The sequence below is a fragment of the Nycticebus coucang genome, chromosome 10 (assembly GCF_027406575.1).
Source record: "Nycticebus coucang isolate mNycCou1 chromosome 10, mNycCou1.pri, whole genome shotgun sequence".
Lineage (NCBI taxonomy): Eukaryota > Metazoa > Chordata > Mammalia > Primates > Lorisidae > Nycticebus > Nycticebus coucang.
Window position 1 is genome coordinate 120,838,766 of NC_069789.1, and position 19,851 is coordinate 120,858,616.

The following is a 19,851-nucleotide window of genomic DNA, read 5'->3' on the forward strand; positions in this document are numbered from 1 at the left end:
AACATCCCCAAATCCAGGTAGCTCCTGGGTTCTATACTTATCTTGTGACCAATCTGCAGACTCAGGTCATTGGGAGGTACCTGCAGTTTTATGAGTTGTGGTGGGGGGAAGAGGTTGACAAATGTTTTCTTGTTTAACCTATTGAGATTTATGTTACAAATTACCTTGAGTGAAGATAACCTAATATGGTATATGGTGATAACGAAAAAGAAAGACAGAACATAAATATTGGATTTCTGATGCAATGTGTACAGAAAACAGTAAAATCAGTTTTGAGACTGCTCACCTTAGGAAGGCCTGCTTGCAACATGCTATAGTTAGAATGATGAAACCCCTTGTTGAAATGTAATCCCCACTCTCCCTTCTATCACTTCTGCCATGAGTAGGCAGCAATTGTCCCGTCCAGAGGATGCAGCAACCAGGTGCCATCTAGGAAGCAGAGAGCAGTCCACACCAAACAATCAGCCTGCCTGTCTTGTTCTTGGACTTCTCAGAACTGTGAGAAATCCGTTTCTACAGCGTATAAATTACCCAGTCTGTGGTATTCTATGACAGCAGCACAAACAGACTAAGATGCAAAGTTAGCCCTTGACTGGTGTCTGAAAAACTTAGATTTTGGTAGGATTTCCACAATTCCTTGTTAAGAGTGGTTCACTATACATAGCCTATTTGTACAAAGTAGTTTACACTACCTACATTCCTTCTGAGAGTTTGGAATTTTGGTACAAGCTAGGCAGAGGTTGCCTACATGACCTAATAGTTAAAAAAAAAAAAATCTAGGGCACCGTAACTCCACTAAGCTCCCATAGTAGACATTTCAGACATGTTACAATTCAGTGCTGGAAAAAATATATATATATATACATTGTGAATGATTCTATAGGACTCTTATAAGCTTATGCCTGATTTCTTCTGAATTTCATTCCATAATCACTTCCCCTTTGCTCAAATTTTTTTACTTTGCATCCTTTTACTGTAAGAAACCCTAGTGAGTATAACCATAGAGGGTATCCTGAGTTTTCCTAGCAAATTTAGATTTCATGTGCCATATAACAATATAGAACAATCATACTTTGAGATATTGCCTGTAAGGGATTATTATTTAGGATTTTTTCAAATTCTATCGTCCATAATTTACTACTTTAGTAATACTGATGTTCAATAAGAAATTAAAACATAATATTTAGATCATGGAATACTATTCAGCCATTAAAAAGATGGAGACTTTGGCCTGGAGCCTGTGGCTCAAGCAGCTGAGGCACTAGCCACATATACCTGAGCTGGCGGGTTCAAATCCAGCCCGGGCCCGCCAAACAACAATGATGGCTGCAACCAAAAAATAGCCTGGCGTTGTGGCAGGCACCTATAGTCCCAGCTACTTGGGAGGTAGAGGCAGGAGAATCACTTAAGCCCAGGAGCTGGAGATTGCTGTGAGTTGTGATGCCCTGGTGCTCTACCCAGGGCGACAGCTTGAGGCTCTGTCTCAAAAAAAAAGAAAAGAAAAGAAAAAAAAAAGATGGAGACTTTGTATCTTTTGTATCAACCTGGATGGAGTTAGAACACATTCTTTTTAGTAAAGTATCACAAGAATGGAGAAGCAAGATCCAATGTACTCAATTCTAATATGAAGCCAATAGACTATCTAATACATAGCCACATGAGAGAAAATCAATTCAAGGCAGGGGACGGGGGAACTAGGGAGAGGGCAGAGAGGAGCAGGGAGGAGAATGGGTATGCTCCCACTTAATGGGCACAATTCAAGGTATATTCAAGGTTGATAAAGGTAACTTATTTTATCATTCGTTAATTACTTATAACACTTTAAAAGTGTTATAGTTAGCCACTGACACGCCTCTTGGGGGTGGGACACAATTATAAGAGGGACTTTAATAAACAAATGCAAACATTGTAACATCATTCTTTGAACCCTCAATTAACCCAAAACAATTGAAAGAAAAATTAAAAACATAATTTTTTTTTTTTTTTGAGACAGAGCCTCAAGCTGTCACCCAGGATAGGGTGCCGTGGTGTCACAGCTCACAGCAACCTCCAACTCCTGGGCTCAAGTGATTCTCCTACCTCCCCCTCCCAAGTAGCTGGGACTACAGGCACCTGCCACAACGCCTGGCTACTTTTTGGTCGCAGCCGTCATTTTTGTTTGGCGGGGCCAGGCTGGATTCGAACCTGTCAGCTCAGGTGTATGTGGCTGGCGCCTTAGCCACTTGAGGCACAGGCGCCAAGCCTAAAAACATAATTTTTGAAATTACAAAATAGAAAACACTACAAAATGCTCATTGCTAGAGAAAATCACTAAAGAAAGCTATCCCTTTACACATTATCTTATGTGTGGACACACACATACATTCACTCACAAACATTTACATTATGAAGTCTATAATCTACAAACTCTCAATGCCCATACTGCATATTTCTTCTGTCACTACAGACCAGACACCTGCTGTCATTTTAATGGCTTAAAGTTAACACATACATAGGAATAAATATATTAAAACTCAAATTCCTGGCTCAGTGCCTATGGCTAAAGCGCCAGGCACATACAATTGACTGGGTGGGTTTGAATGCAGCCCGGGCCTGCCAAATAACAATGACAGCTACAACCAAAACATACCCGGGCACTATGGCAGGTGCCTGTAGTCCCAGCTACTTGGGAGGCAGAGGGAGGAGAACTGCTTGAGCCCATAAGTTGGAGGTTGCTGTGAGCTCTGATGCCTCAGTACTCTACCCAGGGCGACAGCTTGAAGCTCTGTCTCAAAAAGAAAAAAAAAAAAGCCTCAAATTCCTATAAAAAAAAATCATGCTTCCATTTTAAGTAATCAGTGCCATCATTGATATGTTACTTATATTTTGGCATTTTAATCTCAATGATAAATTCCAATTATATAATTTCCAAATCAAAGAGATGTACAACCTATATTCTGTTATATACTCCTTTCCCAAAAACATAATTTACATCTGCCAATAGGCAAAAGCATGTAAATGTCAATAACTGCCCCAATAAAACGTCTGATAAAATTAACAAATTTCTATGTTTTTTTTTTTTTTTCTGTGGTTTTTGGCCGGGGCTGGGTATGCCACCTCCGGCATATGGGACCGGCGCCCTACTCCTTGAGCCACAGGCACCGCCCGTTGTTGTTTTTTTATATATTTGCTTCACGGGTATAGGGTAAGAACATAACACAGCCTTACTTGTGAAGTTTTGTTAAGAGAATAGTACCGCAATAGGAAGGCAAGCATTTCAAGAAATGCCAGGCGTTAGAAACCAAATATATTCAAGGTTGATAAAGGTAATTTATTTTATCATTCATTAACTACTTATAACACTTTAAAAGTGTTATAGTTAGCCACTGATGTAACATTAAAGGATAAAAAGTCAAAGGTAGGGCGGTGCCTGTGGCTCAGTGAGTAGAGTGCTGGTCTCATATATGGAGGGTGGTGGGTGCAAATCCGGCCCCAGCCAAACTGCAACAAAAAAATAGCTGGGTGTTGTGGCGGGCGCCTGTAGTTCCAGCTACTTGGGAGGCTGAGGCAAGAAAATCACCTGAGCCCAAGAGCTAGAGGTTGCTGTGAGCTGTGATGCCACAGCATTGATAAAGTGAGACTCTGTTTCTAAAAAAAAAAAAAAAAGTCAATTGTATATATTCAGTAATCTGTTATTGTAAGGTTAATAAAACTTATTCAGTATGCATTGCCAGAAAAATCACAAAGGATGGTTCAATTTATACTGTATACAACCCCTGGAAAACTAGACAGGGCCCCAAACAATAAGCGCCCAACTTGCAGCACAGGCTAGAGATAGGACAAGAGTTAACTCCAATAGGGTAATACCATACTAGTATTGTACACTGGAATATTCAGTATTTCAAAAAATGTTTGTTTTCCTGAATATTTATTGTATAGGTATTACCCTCTGTACGGTATTCAATACTGTACATTTACTCCTTTAGAGTGATTTAACAAATGCTGATCACACCTTCAAGCACTTGTCAATGTTAAGGTTGTATAGATTCTCCATCAAAGTTCCTTCCCTAATGGAGCTTACTTTTTAAACAGGGGTCCTCAAACTTTTTAAACAGGAGGCCAGTTCACTGTCCTTCAGCCTGTTAGAGGGCTGGACTATAGTTTAAAAAAAAAAACTATGAACAAATTCCTATGCACACTGCACATATCTTATTTTGAAGTAAAAACACAAAACAGGAACAAATACAATCACAGTGCCTCATGTGGCCCGCGGGCCGTAGTTTGAAGACCCCTGGAAGATATCCATTCTGACGCCCTCATCACTACACTTTCGTTGAAAACCAAACCAAACTCTTCCTTTCTAAGTCATACCTGCTAAGTGACATCTGATAGATGCCAAAGGTCTAATTGAAGTCCTTATTGTATCACTTACAAAAGTTCTCAGCTGTGTGGTCTCTGGATAACTGGGATACAGTGAGGTATTGCTTTAAATGCTGACTTACATAAAACAAGTATTTCCACTCCTGTTAAATGTGATTACAAGAATTCAGGTTGTACATGAGTTTTTAAAAACAATCACTTTGTAGAACTAATTTCCTGTGACAATTCTCTTATTTATTTATTTGAGACAGAGTCTCACTACGTTGCCCTTAGTAGAGTGCCTTGGCATCACAGCTCATAGCAACCTCAAACTCTTGAGCTTAAGCGATTCTCTTGCCTCAGCCTCCCAAGAAGCTGGGATTAGAGGCGCCCATGACAACGCCTGGCTATTTTTTTTTGTTGCAGTTGTCATTGTTGTTTAGCTGGCCCAGGCTGGGCTAGAACACACCAGCCTTGCTGCAGGTGGCTGGCGCTATAACCACTCTGCTACAGGTGCTGAGCCAATTCTCTGATGTTCTTACCACTCTCATAAAATATATCACCAGCATGAATTTTGTGATGACGTTCGAGGTTTGATCTCCATCTGAAACTCTTACCACATATCTCACATTTGAAAGGTTTCTCCCCTGTGTGAACTCGCCTGTGATACTGAAGTTTTGAAGACCAACTGAAGACTTTACTACACACATCACATTTGTATGGTTTCTCTCCAGTGTGCACATTCTGATGAAGCTGAAGACTTGAGGCCTGACTGAAGTGCTTCCCACATTCACCACATGTATATGGTTTATCTCCTCTGTGTACCCTCTGATGCATATCAAGATTAAGGCTCCACTTGAAGCCCTTCCCACACTCTTCACATTTGTATGGCTTTTCTCCAGTGTGGACTTTTTGATGAGCTTGAAGGTGTGCACTCCGACCAAAGCTCTTCCCACACTCCTCACACTTGTATGGCCTTTCTCCAGTGTGGACTTTTTGATGAGCTTGAAGGTGTGCACTCCGAGCAAAGCTCTTCCCACACTCCTCACATTTGAATGGTTTTTCTCCACTGTGAACTCTCTGATGGGTCAGAAGATGTGAGGCTTGAATGAAGGCTTTCCCACATTCCTTACAACTATATGGTTTCTCTCCCGAGTGGATTCTACAATGAATTTTAAGTTCTGCTCTACGCCTGAATCCCTTTCCACACTCTTCACATTTGTATGGTCTCTCATCAGTATGGATCAGCTGGTGAATCTGCAGTCGTGAACGCTGACTGAAGCCCTTTCCACACTCTTCACACTTATAACGTTTCTCCACATTGTGTGCTTTCAAATGGATTTTAAGATATGAACTATGACAGAAGGCTTTCCCACACACCTCACATTTATAAGGTTTCTCTCCTGTGTGGATTCGACAATGAATTTTAAGATTGGCTCTACGACTGAATCCCTTTCCACACTCTTCACATTTGTATGGTTTCTCACCAGTATGGATCAGCTGGTGAATCTGCAGTTGTGAACTCTGATTAAAGCCCTGTCCACACTCTTCACACTTATAAGGTTTCTCCACACTATGTGCTTTCTGATGGATTTTAAGGTATGAACTCTGACGGAAGGCTTTCCCACACACCTCACATTTATAAGGCTTCTCTCCTGTGTGTATTACCAGATGTACTTGATATTGGATTTTCATTCTGAACCTCTTCCCACACTCATCACATTTGTATGGTTTCTTTCCTGTGTGGACTCCCTGATGGGCATGAAAATTTGAATTGTAAATGAAGCCCTTACCACATATTTTACATACATATGGCTTCTCTCCAGTGTGGATTCTCCGATGAGCCTGAAATTGTGAAGGCTGAATAAAGCACTTACCACATTCTTCACATTTGTAAGGTTTCTCACCTGTGTGGACCATGCAGTGAGTTCTAAGTGTTGATCTACTGCGGAAGTTCTTACCACACGTATCACATTTAAATGGCTTCTCCCCTGTATGGATTCTCTGATGTTCCTGAAGATGGGAAGCATGTATGAAGGCCCTACCACATTTCTCACAACTATAAGTTTTCTCTCCTGTGTGTAGTCTGCAATGCACAGTAAGTGTTGATCTACGGCTGAAGCCTTTCCCACATTCCATACATTTGAATGGTTTCTCTACAGGGTGGACTCTATGATGAGTTTGCAGATATGAGCTGTGACTGAATTCTTTACCACACACATCACACTTACAACGTTTCTCTCCCACGTGAACTCTCTGATGAAGATGAAGAGCTGGGATATAACAGAAGCTTTTTTCACACTCATCACATGTGTGAGACTTTTCTCTTGAATGTAACTGTTGATGAAGATCAAAGCTGGAGACATCAATGAAAGATTTTTTACAATCATGACATGGGTAAAGTTTGTGTCCTGTGTGACTTATAGGTAGTTCTGCCCAAAGCTGGCAAGACAAATCAGCTTGTCCGGGAAACTGAGAAATATTTATCACAAAGTCTTGACACCTGCTTAAATCACTTGCGCTTTGTTGCCATATTTGCCTGTAGGAAAGCTCTTCATGTAGTCCTACTTCTGGAATAGTCTCCATCTCACTTTGGATCTTGTCTGCTATAAGGACAGAGAATTCAGAGATTTGGACAATGGAAGGCTCTGTTCAAAGTTTCAAGATTTCATACTTAGGAGAGAGTATGACATTTAAGAAATCCAAAAAAGGTCCAGTTTTTCTTTTCCACCAGTACCATGGTCTTTGGTTTACATAAGTAGAGAAACCAAAAGTTGGTTTAGTTGGCTGCTATTCCTGAGGCATTAATGAGAACTATTAGACCATACCAAGTATCCTATGTGACATACAGGCTAGAAAACAAAGACTTAATTTTTTGGTTTCTTTGTTTTTTTGAGACAGAGCCTCAAACTGTTGCCCTGGATAGAGTGCTGTTGCATCTCAACTCACAGCAACCTCCAACTCCTGGGCTTAAGCAATTCTCTTGCCTCAGCCTCCCAAGTAGCTGGGACTACAGGTGCCTGCCACATTTCCCAGCTATTTTTTGGTTGTAGTTGTCATTATTGTTCGGCTTATCTGGGCTGGATTCAAACCCACGAGCTCTGGTGTATGTGGCTGGCACCCCAGCTGCTTGAGCTATAGGCACTGAGCCACAAAGACTTATTTTTTTTTTTTTTCTTCAGACAGAGTCTCGCTCTCTTGCCTAGGTTAGAGTGCCATGGTATCAGCCTAGCTCGTAGCAACCTGAAACTCTAGGGCTCAAGTGATCTGACTGCCTCAGCCTCCTGAGAAGGTAGGAATACAGGCAAACACCATAACACCCAGCTAGTTTTTCTATTTTTAATAGAGATGGGTTCTTACTCTTGGTCTGGCTGGTCTTGAACTTCTGAGCTTGAACCATCCACCTGACTTGGCCTTGCAGAGTACAGAGATTACAGGTGTGAGCCACTGTGCCCGGCCCAAAGACATAATTTAAAAATTGACAATATGATACAAACTGTTAACCTACTGCCATTTCTAAGGAATTATAAAGTCAGCATATACTGACTTTTATACTGGATAGTACAGCATATACTGACTTTTATACTGGATAGTACAGTATAAAAACATGGAATGCACATAGATAATAAAATATGAATTGATAAGAAATTTAAGGCAATGCAAAAAATAATCAGATACCTTGCAGTTTGGGTTCATGTTTTGTTTTTTTCTGAATGCTTTTCCAGGACTTTAAACTATAGTTCACTAGAGGGCTATAATTTTTAATCAGAAAAATTATTGGGAAAGGCCAATTAATCTACAGCCACAGATGCAAAAGGAACCAGCAGACCCTCCTGCTTTCTTTTCATCCCTAGTGAGTCTTGCCATCATGATTTTTCTCATTAGCAGCATCATCGATGTACCGCATCACTCACACACCCTTCAGCTTCTCCACGAAATTACAGTTTTCCATCCTTTTTCTATTTCAAATAACTTTCTTCAAAATGATGATTTCTTTCTAGGACTTGGCTTTAATTTTCACAAAAAGTCAAATGGGGATTCATTTATTTATGTGACATGCACATGTTGAGCACTTAGTGTGACAGGCAGAGTTCTGGGCAATGATTAGAGAATAGTTAAATGTAAAATGTGTATAACATCCAAATTTTAAAATGCTTCCCTTGTTGATGCTGCACTGTGCTGGGGAAGACATACATTAAACAATCAGTGACTTACTGTGTCAGATGGTGAAAAAGTGCTGGGAGGTGAATTGAGTGAAGTCCTACCCATCCATTAACACATTCATTATGCTGACAAATATTTAGATACCTGGACTATTCTAGGCACCGAAGTTAGAGCAATAAACAAAACAGACAAAATTCCTCCACCCTTAGAGATTACATTCCAGTGGGGAGAAACAGGTAATATGCAAGTAAATAAAAGCCTATGAGAAAAAATGTAAGGCAGGGCAGAGAAACCAGAATGAAGTAAGGAAAGGGCCAAGAGGATTTTAAGTTGAGTTTTCCAGAGGAATAAATAAGGGCTTTGAGGTAGAAGTGTCTTTTTTTTTTTTTTTTTCCTGAGACAGAGCCTCACGCTGTCACTCGCTGGATAGAGTACTCTGGCATCACAGCTCACAGCAACCTCCAACTCCTGGGCTCAAGTGATTCTCCTGCCTCCGCCTCCCAAGTAGCTGGGACTACAGGTGCCCGCCACAGTGTCTGGCTATTTTTTGTTGCAGCCATCATTGTTGTTTGGCGGGCCCAGGGTGCATTCGAACCTGCCAGCTCAGCTGTATGTGGCTAGCGCCTTAGACGCTTAAGCCACAGGCGCTGAGCCAGAGGTAGAAGTGTCTTAACAGGCAGAATAATTGTTCTCTAAAGAATATGGATGGAGGCCTAAGAATATGTCAGGTTACATAACAAAGGGTAAAGTTGCAAAGGAAATTAAAGATGCTAATCAGCTGATCCCAAAATAGAAGAGTAACCTATAGTATCCAGGTGGGCACAGTGTAATCAAAAAAGTCCTTGTAAGCGGAAAGGGTCACAGAAGAGAAAGAGGAAAATGGGAATATAGAACGGCAGTTCTCAACCTCTGGGTCACGACCCCTTTGGAGGTCAAATGACCCTTTCACAGGGATAGCCTAAGACCATCCTACATATCAGATATTTATATTATGATTCATAACAGTAGCAAAATTACAGTTATGAAGTAGCAACAAAAATAATTTTATGGTTGGTGGTATCACCACAACATGAGGAACTGTATTAAAGGGTCGTGGCATTAGGAAGGTTGAGAACCACTGCTATAGAATGATCAGAGAAGAAATGGAGTTGGCTGTGAAGGGAGGAAGGGGACCACAAGCCAAGAAATTGGCAGTCCCTAGAAACTGAAAAAGGAAAGATAAAAGCCTCCAGAAAGAAACACAGACCTGCTGACAGCTTAATTTCGGCTCATTGAGACTCACGTTGGACTTCAAACATAATAACTGAAAGATAATACATTTGTGTTGTTTAATCTGCTTAACTATGTGGGAATTTGTTATGGCAGCAATATGAAATACAGTGTCCTTGACAGATCTGAAAAATAGTAGAGAGACAAAGAGGAGAAGATAGGAGGTGTGGTCACACAAGCAATGGGGGATGAGGAATAGACCACATAGGGTTCTATGAGGTACTTTAAGACTCTTCAACTTTAAGAAAAATAAGAAGCCGTTAAAGGTTTTGAGCAGAGGAATGGCAATTTGACTTCCACTTCCAAAAGATTACTCTGGCTGCAAATGGAAATAGCTTATAGAAGGACAGACTTTATACTACTCAGGGTGGACACAGGGCACCCAGTACAAAGGCTGTTGCAGTAGTTTGGGAAAGAGGCTTGGCAATTTGGACCAAATGACAGCAACAGCTGAATAAAAGGTAAAGAAACATAGACAAGGCTGCCCAGTCACTTGATTCTTACCTGATTTCTCTTTTCTTTGGATTGCTGTCTTCACCATACCACGCCTTTTTTCCTTTTCTAAGTAGAATACATCATGTTTGAAAGGGTGATGTCCTATGAACATGCAGTCACATATTTAAAACACACAAAAGATACAACTTACTGGAAACTTGAATTCTTATTGCATATGGATCAGTTAATCAAAAGCTGTGCTTTTCAAACATTTTGTTAGGATCATCTATTAAAAAGATACCAGTATTTCAAGATCCAAACACAAATGCATCAATACATACTACAAAAATGTATTTCTGGCAGGGTATGGTGGCTCACGCCTGTAATCCTAGCATTCTAGGAGGCTGAGGTGGGTGGATTGCCTAAGCTCCCAGAGTCAAGACCAGCATGAGCCAGACCAAGACCTCGTCTCTAAAGACAGACAGGCATTGTGAAGGGTGCCTGTACTCTCAGCTACTCGGGAGGTTGAGGCAAGAGAATCACTTAAGCCCAAGAGTTTGAAGTTGGTATGAGCTGGAACGCCATCACACTTTACGCAGGTGGACACAGTGAAACTACCTCAGTGGCTCATGCCTGTAATCCCAGCATTCTGGGAGGTTGAGGCGGGTAGACTGCCTCACAGGTTCAAGACCAGCCTAAGCCAGAGCAGGACCTCATCTCTAAAAATCGCCAGGCATTGTGGGGTCGCCTGTAGTCCCGGCTACTTGGGAGGCGGAGGGAAGAGAATCCCTTGAGCCCAAGAGTTTGAGGTTGCTGTGAGATATGACACCATAACACTGCACTGGAGCTGACACAGTGAGACTCTATCTCAAAACAAACAAACAAACAAACAAACAAAAAACTATTTCTACCTAATGTCAATTTTCATTAAATCTCCTCCCTCTGGATCTTGCAACACTCATGCAATTGGCTAGAGTTTTTGCTATAATGTATTCCAGTCCTCCTAACAAACTCTGGTATTTTCTACCTTATTTTATCTCATTAAAAGTTGGTAATAAGGGGTGGCATCTGTAGCTCAGTGGGTAGGGTGCTGGCTCGATATACTGAGGGTGGCAGGTTTGAACCCAGCTAAACTGCAACAAAAAATAGCTGGGCATTGTGGCAGGCACCTGTAGTCCCAACTACTTGGGAGGCTGAGGCAAGTGAATTGCCAAAGCCCAAGAGTTTAAGGTTACTGTGAGCTGTGACGCCATGGTACTCTAGCGAGGCTGATGAAGTAAGGCTCTGTCTCTAAAAAAAAAAAAAAGTTGGTAATAGGAAAGTCAGGTCCACAAATGTGGGCAACTAATTCCAGATCTCCAAAGACCACAAAGTAACTCAAAGGCTGACTTTTGGTGCAAGAAGGTTCACATTCTCACCTACTGAGAGCAGGTTCTGGAAGTTCTCCAGCATCACATCTTGGTACAGCTTCCTCTGAATAGGGTCCAGCAGACCCAGCTCCTCCTCAGTGAAGACCACAGCCACATCCTTGAAGGTCAGTTCCTCCTATAACATCAAACTTATTATCAATAGCCACTTGGAAAGAAAAGCACTGAGAAGGTAGAGATTAAATAATTCAAATCAATTTCTCGATATCCCAACCCTTTCCCTCCTGTCTTGTCAATGCCACACTCTGATTTTCCCTAGCCTTACCAAATGCATAGCAGTGACAACAGTCCTCATTCTTTTACTCTGTGAGTCTATCTATAAGTAAACATCTAGAACTCTAAATGATGCATCTGGGGCGACACATTTCACTTTTTGGTAAATAATACCCACTGTCCCAGTAACATTTAACAATTTAGTACGAACACACTTGAGAACACCTACCTTCCTCCTCTCTCACATAGGAACCCATTAACATCTGCCAAACTAACCAGCTCTCAGTGACACATCCAGAACAACCAGGTGAGTTTGCCTTCTGTACCCTCAAGGCACACACCAGCACCATTAACTGCAGCATTCGGTGTCATACTCTGGAGCCATCATGCCTCACGGCACATCACAAGGGTCTGTCCCTTCAAACCTGTGTGATCTTCCACAAGTTCACTTAATTTGATCCCAGTATAGTAGTTCTTAAATACCAGAGCTCTTTCAAAGATTGAGCAAGGGACTATACATAGCATTTGGAACAGTGTGAGGCACAGATTAAGTGCCTGACAAACGTCGGCTGTTACGTATCATTATTATCATCATTATCTATCTCATCTCATGACTGCATATTATTCAAAGGAACACTGACGATCTATGTTTGTTCTAAATAACGAACATTTAATTTTACATCTTTTTCTCTTTGTAACCAACCAACCTGTGAAGAACAGTTTAGGCACATCTTACTTTCATGTCCATTTAAAATAAAAGCAAATGAAATTTAAAACATTTTTAAAGGCTCGGCGCCAATAGCACAGTGGTCATGGGGCTGGCCACATGTACTGAGGCTGGCAGGTTCAAACCCAGCCTGGGCTAGCTAAACAACAATGGCAACTGCAATAAAAAAATAGCCCAGTGTTGTGGCAGGTGCCTATGGTCCCAGCTACTTGGGAGGCTGAGGCAAGAGGATCACTTAAGCCCAAGAGTTGGAGGTTGCTGTGAACTGTGATGCTATAGCACTCTACCAGGGGTGACATAGTGAGACTAAGTCTCTAAAAAAAAAAAATTTTTTTTAAAAACCACATTTAAAATTACAATCATCCTATGTATCATGGCAGATTTCCCTCCCAACTTTTTTCCTACCTCTCCAATCTTTCAAGAGAATATAAGCGCCAGTTTCTCTATACAATAGCTAAGAGCAGGTTATAAATTTCCCATTTGGCAATCTGATTAGGAGAAACAATTCCTTTTATTATTCTCACTGGATTACAAATAAATACTAATGTTTATTGGCTGTTTATCTTTTTCTGTTTTCACTAGCCTCTTCATGTTCTTTATTCGTATCCCTTGGGATTTTTCCTTATGCCTAAGATTCCTATTATGGAGTTTGGTTTCTTTTTGGTATCTATGTAGTCAATATTTTTGCCCCAATATTTTGCCCCAATTTTCTGGTAATTCTTTATAAGATGACTTTTGTCATAGAGGAATTTAAAGACTTTATATAATGTCCATGCTAATCGCTGTCCTTCTACACCTGGAGTGCCAAACATTTTGGAGCACCCGAGGAGATGCCATGTAAGGAAGAGAAGAGGTCATCGTAGGAGGGGGCTAGGGTTAGGAAACGTCCTACCTGTGGATGCCATCACCCAACAGGACACTCTGGACAACCACACCACAGTGTCCTTCAATGGGGAAATACTAAGAGCCAACTGTAATAGTAAAATAAACAAAATCTAAAAACAAAGTCAACTCAAAAGGGACAAAGTAAGACTCTGACATAAAACAGGTCCACAATGCCTGTCAGTCTCTTCAAGTCTTCCCAAGATGGAGAAAAATATGTGACAATTTGAGTAATGAGATAAAATTTTAACAGCAAGAAAGGCTGTTAATACTCTACTACTGACCAGACATGGTGACACATGCCTGTAATCCTGGCCCTACCAGGAGGATCGCTGGAGGTGAGGAGTTCAAGACCAGCCTGGGCAATATAGTGAATCCTTGTCTCTACAAAAACATGGAAAAATTAGCCAGGCATGGTAGCACATGACTTAGTCCCAGCTACATGAGACAGCTGAGGCAGGAGGATCACGTGAGCCCAGGTCTTTGAGGTTGCAGTGATGATGCCGCTATACTCTAGTCCAGACAACAGAGCGAGACATTGTGATTAAAAAAAAAGTAAACACACACACTGTATTACCTTGAATGAGGCCATTTTTCTTCCTACTTCTGGGAATTTGCAAAGTCCAAGTTCTGCAATTTCTATGAAGGCAGAATCATGACTAGAATGCTAGGAAGGCAGAAAGAGACATGCAAGGGTGGTCAGGGATACCGCCCACCAACATGGACATTTACTGTGAATTAGCACATGAATGTTCACAGCAGCATTATTCATAGTAACCCAAACCACAATCAACCAAAATGTCCTCCCATGGGTAAAGGGACAGACTATGGCACATCCATGCAATGGAATCTCACTTGGAAATTAAGAGGAATGAAGTACTGACTCATGCTGCCACATGCATGAGACTTGGAAACATTTTGCTAAGTGAAAGAAGCCATAAATTGTATGACTTCATTTACATGAAATGTCCAGAACAGACGAATGTATACAAGGAGAAAGATTTGTAGATGGGATGTGGGGTGAGAATGAGGATTAACTGTAAATGAGCATGAGGAATCTAACCGGGGGATGAAAATACCTAAAGTAAATTAGATAACCATATGGTGATGGTTTCTCCACTCAGCAATGTTCCTAAATATCATGACATTGTAGCTCTGAAATGAGTAAATGTTACAATATATAACATACACCTTAATAAACCTGGAGTAAATAATTGTTAATTTACTTTTCATTTAACTTAACAAAACTAGATTCTGCATCTATTTTGACAAGCTATTTGTTTTGGATAAAGCCACTGGGGACAAGGGAAGTTTATCTTTACAACAGAATAACCACTAATAAATGTAACTGCCCATAAAACTTCATTAATTAAAAAAATTAATAACTTTATTTTTTATTTTATTATTTTTTTGAGACAGAATCTCATTCTGTCAGCCTTGGTAGAGTGCCATAGCAGCTCACAGCAACCTCCAACTCTTGGGCTTAAGTGAGTCTCTTGCCTCAGCCTCCCAGTAGCTGGGACTACAGGCACCCGCCACAATGCTCGGCTATTTTTTGTTGTGTGGTTTGGCTGGGCCAGGTCTGAACCCGCCACCCTTGGTATATGGGGCCGCCGCACTACTCAGTGAGCCACAGGCGCCGCCCCTCAGCTGATACTATTTTAACAACTTTCCACAAGAAATAAAATTACACAAAAGTCAGGCGAGGCTCGGTGCCTGTAGCCCCAGCTACTTGGGAAGCTGAGGCTAGAGAATCTCTTAAGCCCAAAAGTTTGAGGTTGCTGTGAGCTGTGACACCATTGGCACTGTAATGAGGGCAACAAAATGAGACTCTGTCTCAAAAAAAAAAAAAAAAAAGGCAGGCGAAGTCGCTCATGCCAATAATCCTTACACTGTGGGAGACCAAGGTGGGTAGATTGCTTGAGCTCAGGAGTTGAAGACCGGCCTGAGGAAGAGTAAGACTGTCTCTACTAAAAGTAGAAAACCTAGCTGGGAATTGTGGCAGGGCCTGTAGTCCAAGCTACTCTGGAGGCTGAGGCAAGAGGATCTCTAGACCTCAAGAGTTTGAGGTTGCTGTGAGCTATGATGTAAGGCACTCTAACTCTACCCAGGGCAATAAAATGAAACTCTTTCTCAAAAAAAAAAAAAAAAAAAGAAAGAAAGAAAGAAAAGAAATTATATAAATGTTACATTAAAGTTTTTGAAAATGAGGAAATTATAGGCATAAATGAAGAAAAGTAATGAGCATGACAGAATATAGCAGTTCACTAGTTTATTCTCTCTTGGCAGATAAAGTTGAAAACATTGAAAATAGCACAATAAAGAATTTGAAACATTTTTAAGTAAATAAAGAACCACTAGGCTTGGCGTCTGTGGCTCAAGTGGCTAAGGTGCCAGCCACATACAACTGAGCTGGTGGGTTCGAATCCAGCCTGGCCCCGCCAAACAACAATAACGGCTGCAACCAAAAATAGCTGGGTCATGGCAGGCGTCAGTAGCCCCAGCTACTTGGGAGGTGGAGGCAGGAGAATCGTTTGAGCCCAGGAGTTGGAGGTTGCTGTAAGCTGTGATGCCAGGGCAACAGCTTGAGGCTATGTCTCAAAAAATAAAAAATAAAAATAACCAGTAAATAGAAATATGTTACAAGCTTAAATTACCATCTTTACATCTTGAATTCATGGGTAAACTTTTTTTCCTCCTTATATTTCTGTAACTTCTGAATGCTATACAGTGTTTCAGTTCTATAAGAATATGAAATATTTGAGTCCCAGCTACTCCAGAGACTGAGGCAAGAGAATCAACTAAGCATAGGAGTTGGAGGTTGCTGTGAGCTGTGATGGCACAGCACTCTAACCAGGGTGATGAAGTGAGACTCTGTCTCTAAAAAAATAAAAATATGAAACATTTGTGAAATGTGAAACAAAATAGTTGACTATGTTTTTAAAAACTCAGAAAAGTTAGGGGCAACCCTGTGGCTCAAAGGAATAGGGCGCCAGCCCCATATGCCAGAGGTGGCAGGTTCAAACCCAGCCCCAGCCAAAAACTGCAAAAAAAAAACTCAGGAAAGTCCAAGCTCATGAGCCTTGTTCCTGAGATCCTATTAATCATCAAATCCTAACTTTCCCCACCTGATTTCTTTCCTTTTTTTGAGTCAGAGTTTGACTTTGTCACCCTCTGTTGCCCTCAGTACAGTACTGTGGCGTCACAGCTCACACCAACCTCCAGCTCTTGGGCTTAGGCAATTCTCTTGCCGCAGCCTCCAGAGTAGCTGGGACTACAGGCCTCCCCCACAACGCCCAGGTTTTTTTATTTTTTATTTTTTATTTTTTGGCCAGGGCTGGGGTCAAACGCACTACCTCCAGCATATGGGGCTGTGCCCTAGACCTTTGAGCCACAGGCGCCGCCCAGCCTGGCAGTTTGGGCGAGGCCAGGTTTGAACCTGCCACTCTCGGTATATGGGGCCAGAGCCCCACTCAGTAAGCCATAGGCGCCACCCTCCCCACCTGATTTCAGCTGGCTCCTATGCTTTACTGAGAATGTATCCTATCAACTCAGGCTCTGGACTCAGGTTGCCCATGTTCTAACCCCAGCTCTGCCTTTCATTAATTGGATGACTACAGGCAAATAACTCATGCTCCTTGTGTCTCACTCTCATCTTTAAAATAAGAAAAAAAAAGAAAATAACAAAAAAAGTAATACTTCTCTATTGAGCCACTTTTTGGCATAAATGTGTTTATTTGTACAAAGTCCTTAGAACTGAAATTAGCAGGGCTCAGTGTGGTGGCTCACACCTGTAATCCTAGAACTCTGGAAGGCCGAATCAGGTGGATCACTTAAGCTCACTAGCTGAGCAAGAGTGAGACCCCCGTCTCCACTAAAAAACAAAGAAACTGAAGCAAGAGGGTAGCTTGAGCCCAAGAGTTTGCTGTGAGCTATGACATCACAGCCCTCTACAGAGAGTGACAATGCGAGACTCTGATTCAATTAAAAAAAAAAAAAAGAGGGTGGCGCCTGTGGTTCAAAGGAGTAGGGCGCTGGCCCCATATGCTGGAGGTGGCAGGTTCAAACCCTGCTCTGGCCAAAAACTGCAAAAAAAAAAAAGAACTGGGTGGCACCTGTGGCTCAATGGGTAGGACGCCAGCCCCATATACCCAGGGTGGCAGGTTCAAATCTGAACCTGGCCAGCTAAAACAGCAATGAGAATTGCAACAAAAAATAGGCGGGCATCATGGCAGGTGCCTGTAGTCCCAGCTACTTGGGAGGCTACGGCAAGAGAATCACTTAATCCCAAGAGTTGGAGGTTGCTGTGAGCTGTGATGCCACAGCTCTCTACCCAGGGTGACAAAGTGAGGCTCTGTCTCAAAACAAAACAAAAAAAGAAAGAACTGAAATTAATAAATAAGGTTTAATTATGATCAACACTCATAATTGATTACATATCCTACAGCAGATGTGGTCTCTGTAGAACAAAAAAATGACAAGTCATACTCACGTGGCGCTTTGCTGTCAGTAGCCAAAGAGTTACTCCCTCTGTTGCAGGAAGAGGAGGCCCAACAGAGAGAAAAAGCACCCAAACACCATGTTTATAAGAGGAAGAGGAAGGGCTTTATTCACCAGCCGGGCCATGCTCCCGGAATGGCTGGGTCTTTCCCTTTTTATTGATAGTCAAAAAGTTCCACCCTACAAGTACCCTTCTTTGTACCCTTCACCAGTGTGAATCAAGGGGAGATGCTATTCTAGCCTATACAGAACTACAGTAGTTCAGACAACTTGGAAATTTCCAAGTTCCAGAAACTTAAGTTTACAAATTCCCAAGAGCTGAGTCACCATGGAGAGGACCCTGCAAGTGTATCCTTGTGGTCTCCTTGAGAAGACCTGTTCTCCTTCTCGGACACCTTCTCGGGTGTCCTTTCTTACCTCTACCTCTGTGCAATCATTTCTGAAAAGTCAAATTAGGCAAAGTAAAAGCTATGGCAAACAGTGATCCTGTCGTTCTGCTGGATAAAAGTTAAATGCTCCCCTCCCTTCCTGCAGGATGGAAGCAACCCTCTCTTACCTTAAAATACAAAACAAAACAGAGCAGCGCCTGTGGCTCAAAGGAGTAGGGCATCGGCTCCAAATGCTGAAGGTGGCGGGTCCAAACCCAGCCCCGGCCAAAAACGGGAGGGAGGGAGGAAGGGGCGTCCAGTATTAATCTAGAGTCCTTCAGAGATCAGAGAACAAGGGCATCTGCCACCGCTGGAGCTCTGACCCCACCCAGGGACCTGTCTGCTTTTCAGGAAATTAATATTAAAAAGAGATCACGGGTCGGCGCCTGTGGCTCAAGCGGCTAAGGCGCCAGCCACATACACCTGAGCTGACGGGTTTGAATCCAGCCGGGGCCGTCAAATGACAATGACGGCTGCAACCAAAAAATAGCCGGGCGTTGCGGCCGGGTGCCTGTAGTACCAGCTACTTGGGAGGCGGAGGCAGGAGATTCGCTTGAGCTCAGGAGTTGGAGGTTGCTCCAGAGTGTGATGCCACTGCACTCTACCCAGGGTGACAGCTTGAGGCTCTATCTCAAAAAAAAAAAAAAAAAAAATCACCATAAACTAGGAGACAGGAACGGTTTTAAGGCGTTCATCTGCATTACCTCTTTCAGCTCCCAGAACAAATCTACTAGGATGGTAGTAGGATGATGCCAAAATCCCCATTTTAAAAAACGGCGAGGAGAAGTCCAGGGAAATTAAGGAACTGCCCAAAGATATACAGCGAACAAGTGGCCTCACGCGTGAGGTGGAGGGAGGCAGGCTGAGGGAGCTGAGAGCCCCAGAAACCCTCAAACCAGGCGAGACGCGCGATACCACTAACTACCAACCCCCTAGAGGACGCAAAGACAACCCTAAAGGCGAGAAGGCTCCGCAGGCAGGACCAACACCGCCGCCTTTGACCCTCCCGCCGTTCTCTGCCGAGACGTCTTTTACCCTAAATCGACTGTCAGGTACTTGCAGGCGCGAAAGGTAAATCCACGAAGTTCGCAAGGGCCCGCGAGACGTGGAACTGGCTGGGACTACCAAAGCATGTAACGTAGCAACCCGGCACAGTAGGGGCGGAAGGGTGCGCTTCTCCACAGAGCGTCTTCACTACACTTGCCACAATTCCCCGGTCTGTCTGCAGGAGCCCGGAAGTTACTCTGCACGAAGAGGGTTGTTGAACTACATTTCCCAGAATTCCCAGGTTGACCTGCCAGGACCGAGAAGGGATTCTGGGGAGTGGGCTGTTGGACTACAGTTCCCAGAATTCCCCGATCCGCCTGCCAAAGCGTAAAGGCTACAATTTCTTGTTTTACCTCCGTTAGGTAAGTGTTGGGACTACTCGGGTACTACGTTTTGCGCAGTGCCATTGTGCGGACCTCTT

General features: G+C 42.5%; 2 protein-coding genes across 3 annotated transcripts in view; both read right to left on the reverse strand.

Annotated features, from left to right (window-relative positions):
• LOC128596650 (zinc finger protein 226-like) overlaps window positions 1-10,302 on the reverse strand; it is a 27,793-nt gene extending 17,491 nt beyond the window's left edge. Inside the window, exon 1 of the mRNA XM_053606245.1 lies at window positions 10,276-10,302. The gene's annotated coding sequence lies outside the window, so the exon portion shown is untranslated. The remainder of the gene's footprint in view (window positions 1-10,275) is intronic.
• On the reverse strand, window positions 2,684-19,584 carry LOC128596649 (zinc finger protein 234-like). 2 transcript variants are annotated; one of them, XM_053606239.1, is made up of 5 exons: window positions 19,419-19,584; window positions 14,033-14,122; window positions 11,625-11,751; window positions 10,276-10,368; window positions 2,684-6,944 (listed from the first exon to the last, which is right to left on the reverse strand). In XM_053606239.1, exons 2-5 carry the CDS (start codon window positions 14,045-14,047, stop codon window positions 4,846-4,848), a joined length of 2,334 nt encoding a protein of 777 aa, XP_053462214.1. In that variant the 5' UTR covers window positions 14,048-14,122; window positions 19,419-19,584; the 3' UTR covers window positions 2,684-4,845. The 2 variants fall into 2 exon arrangements, with proteins under 2 accessions (XP_053462214.1, XP_053462216.1); XM_053606241.1 differs by lacking the exon at window positions 10,276-10,368.
• Window positions 19,585-19,851: the final 267 nt, after the last annotated feature.

Excerpts from the sequence above, each read along its gene's own strand:
- LOC128596649 (XM_053606239.1), bottom strand. Across the intron at positions 10,369-11,624 it reads CCAGAACCTGCTCTCAGTAG|GACATCACCCTTTCAAACAT; the intron begins GTGAGAATGTGA and ends GCATGTTCATAG. Across the intron at positions 6,945-10,275 it reads CCAAAGAAAAGAGAAATCAG|CAGACAAGATCCAAAGTGAG; the intron begins GTAAGAATCAAG and ends CTGTCCTTATAG.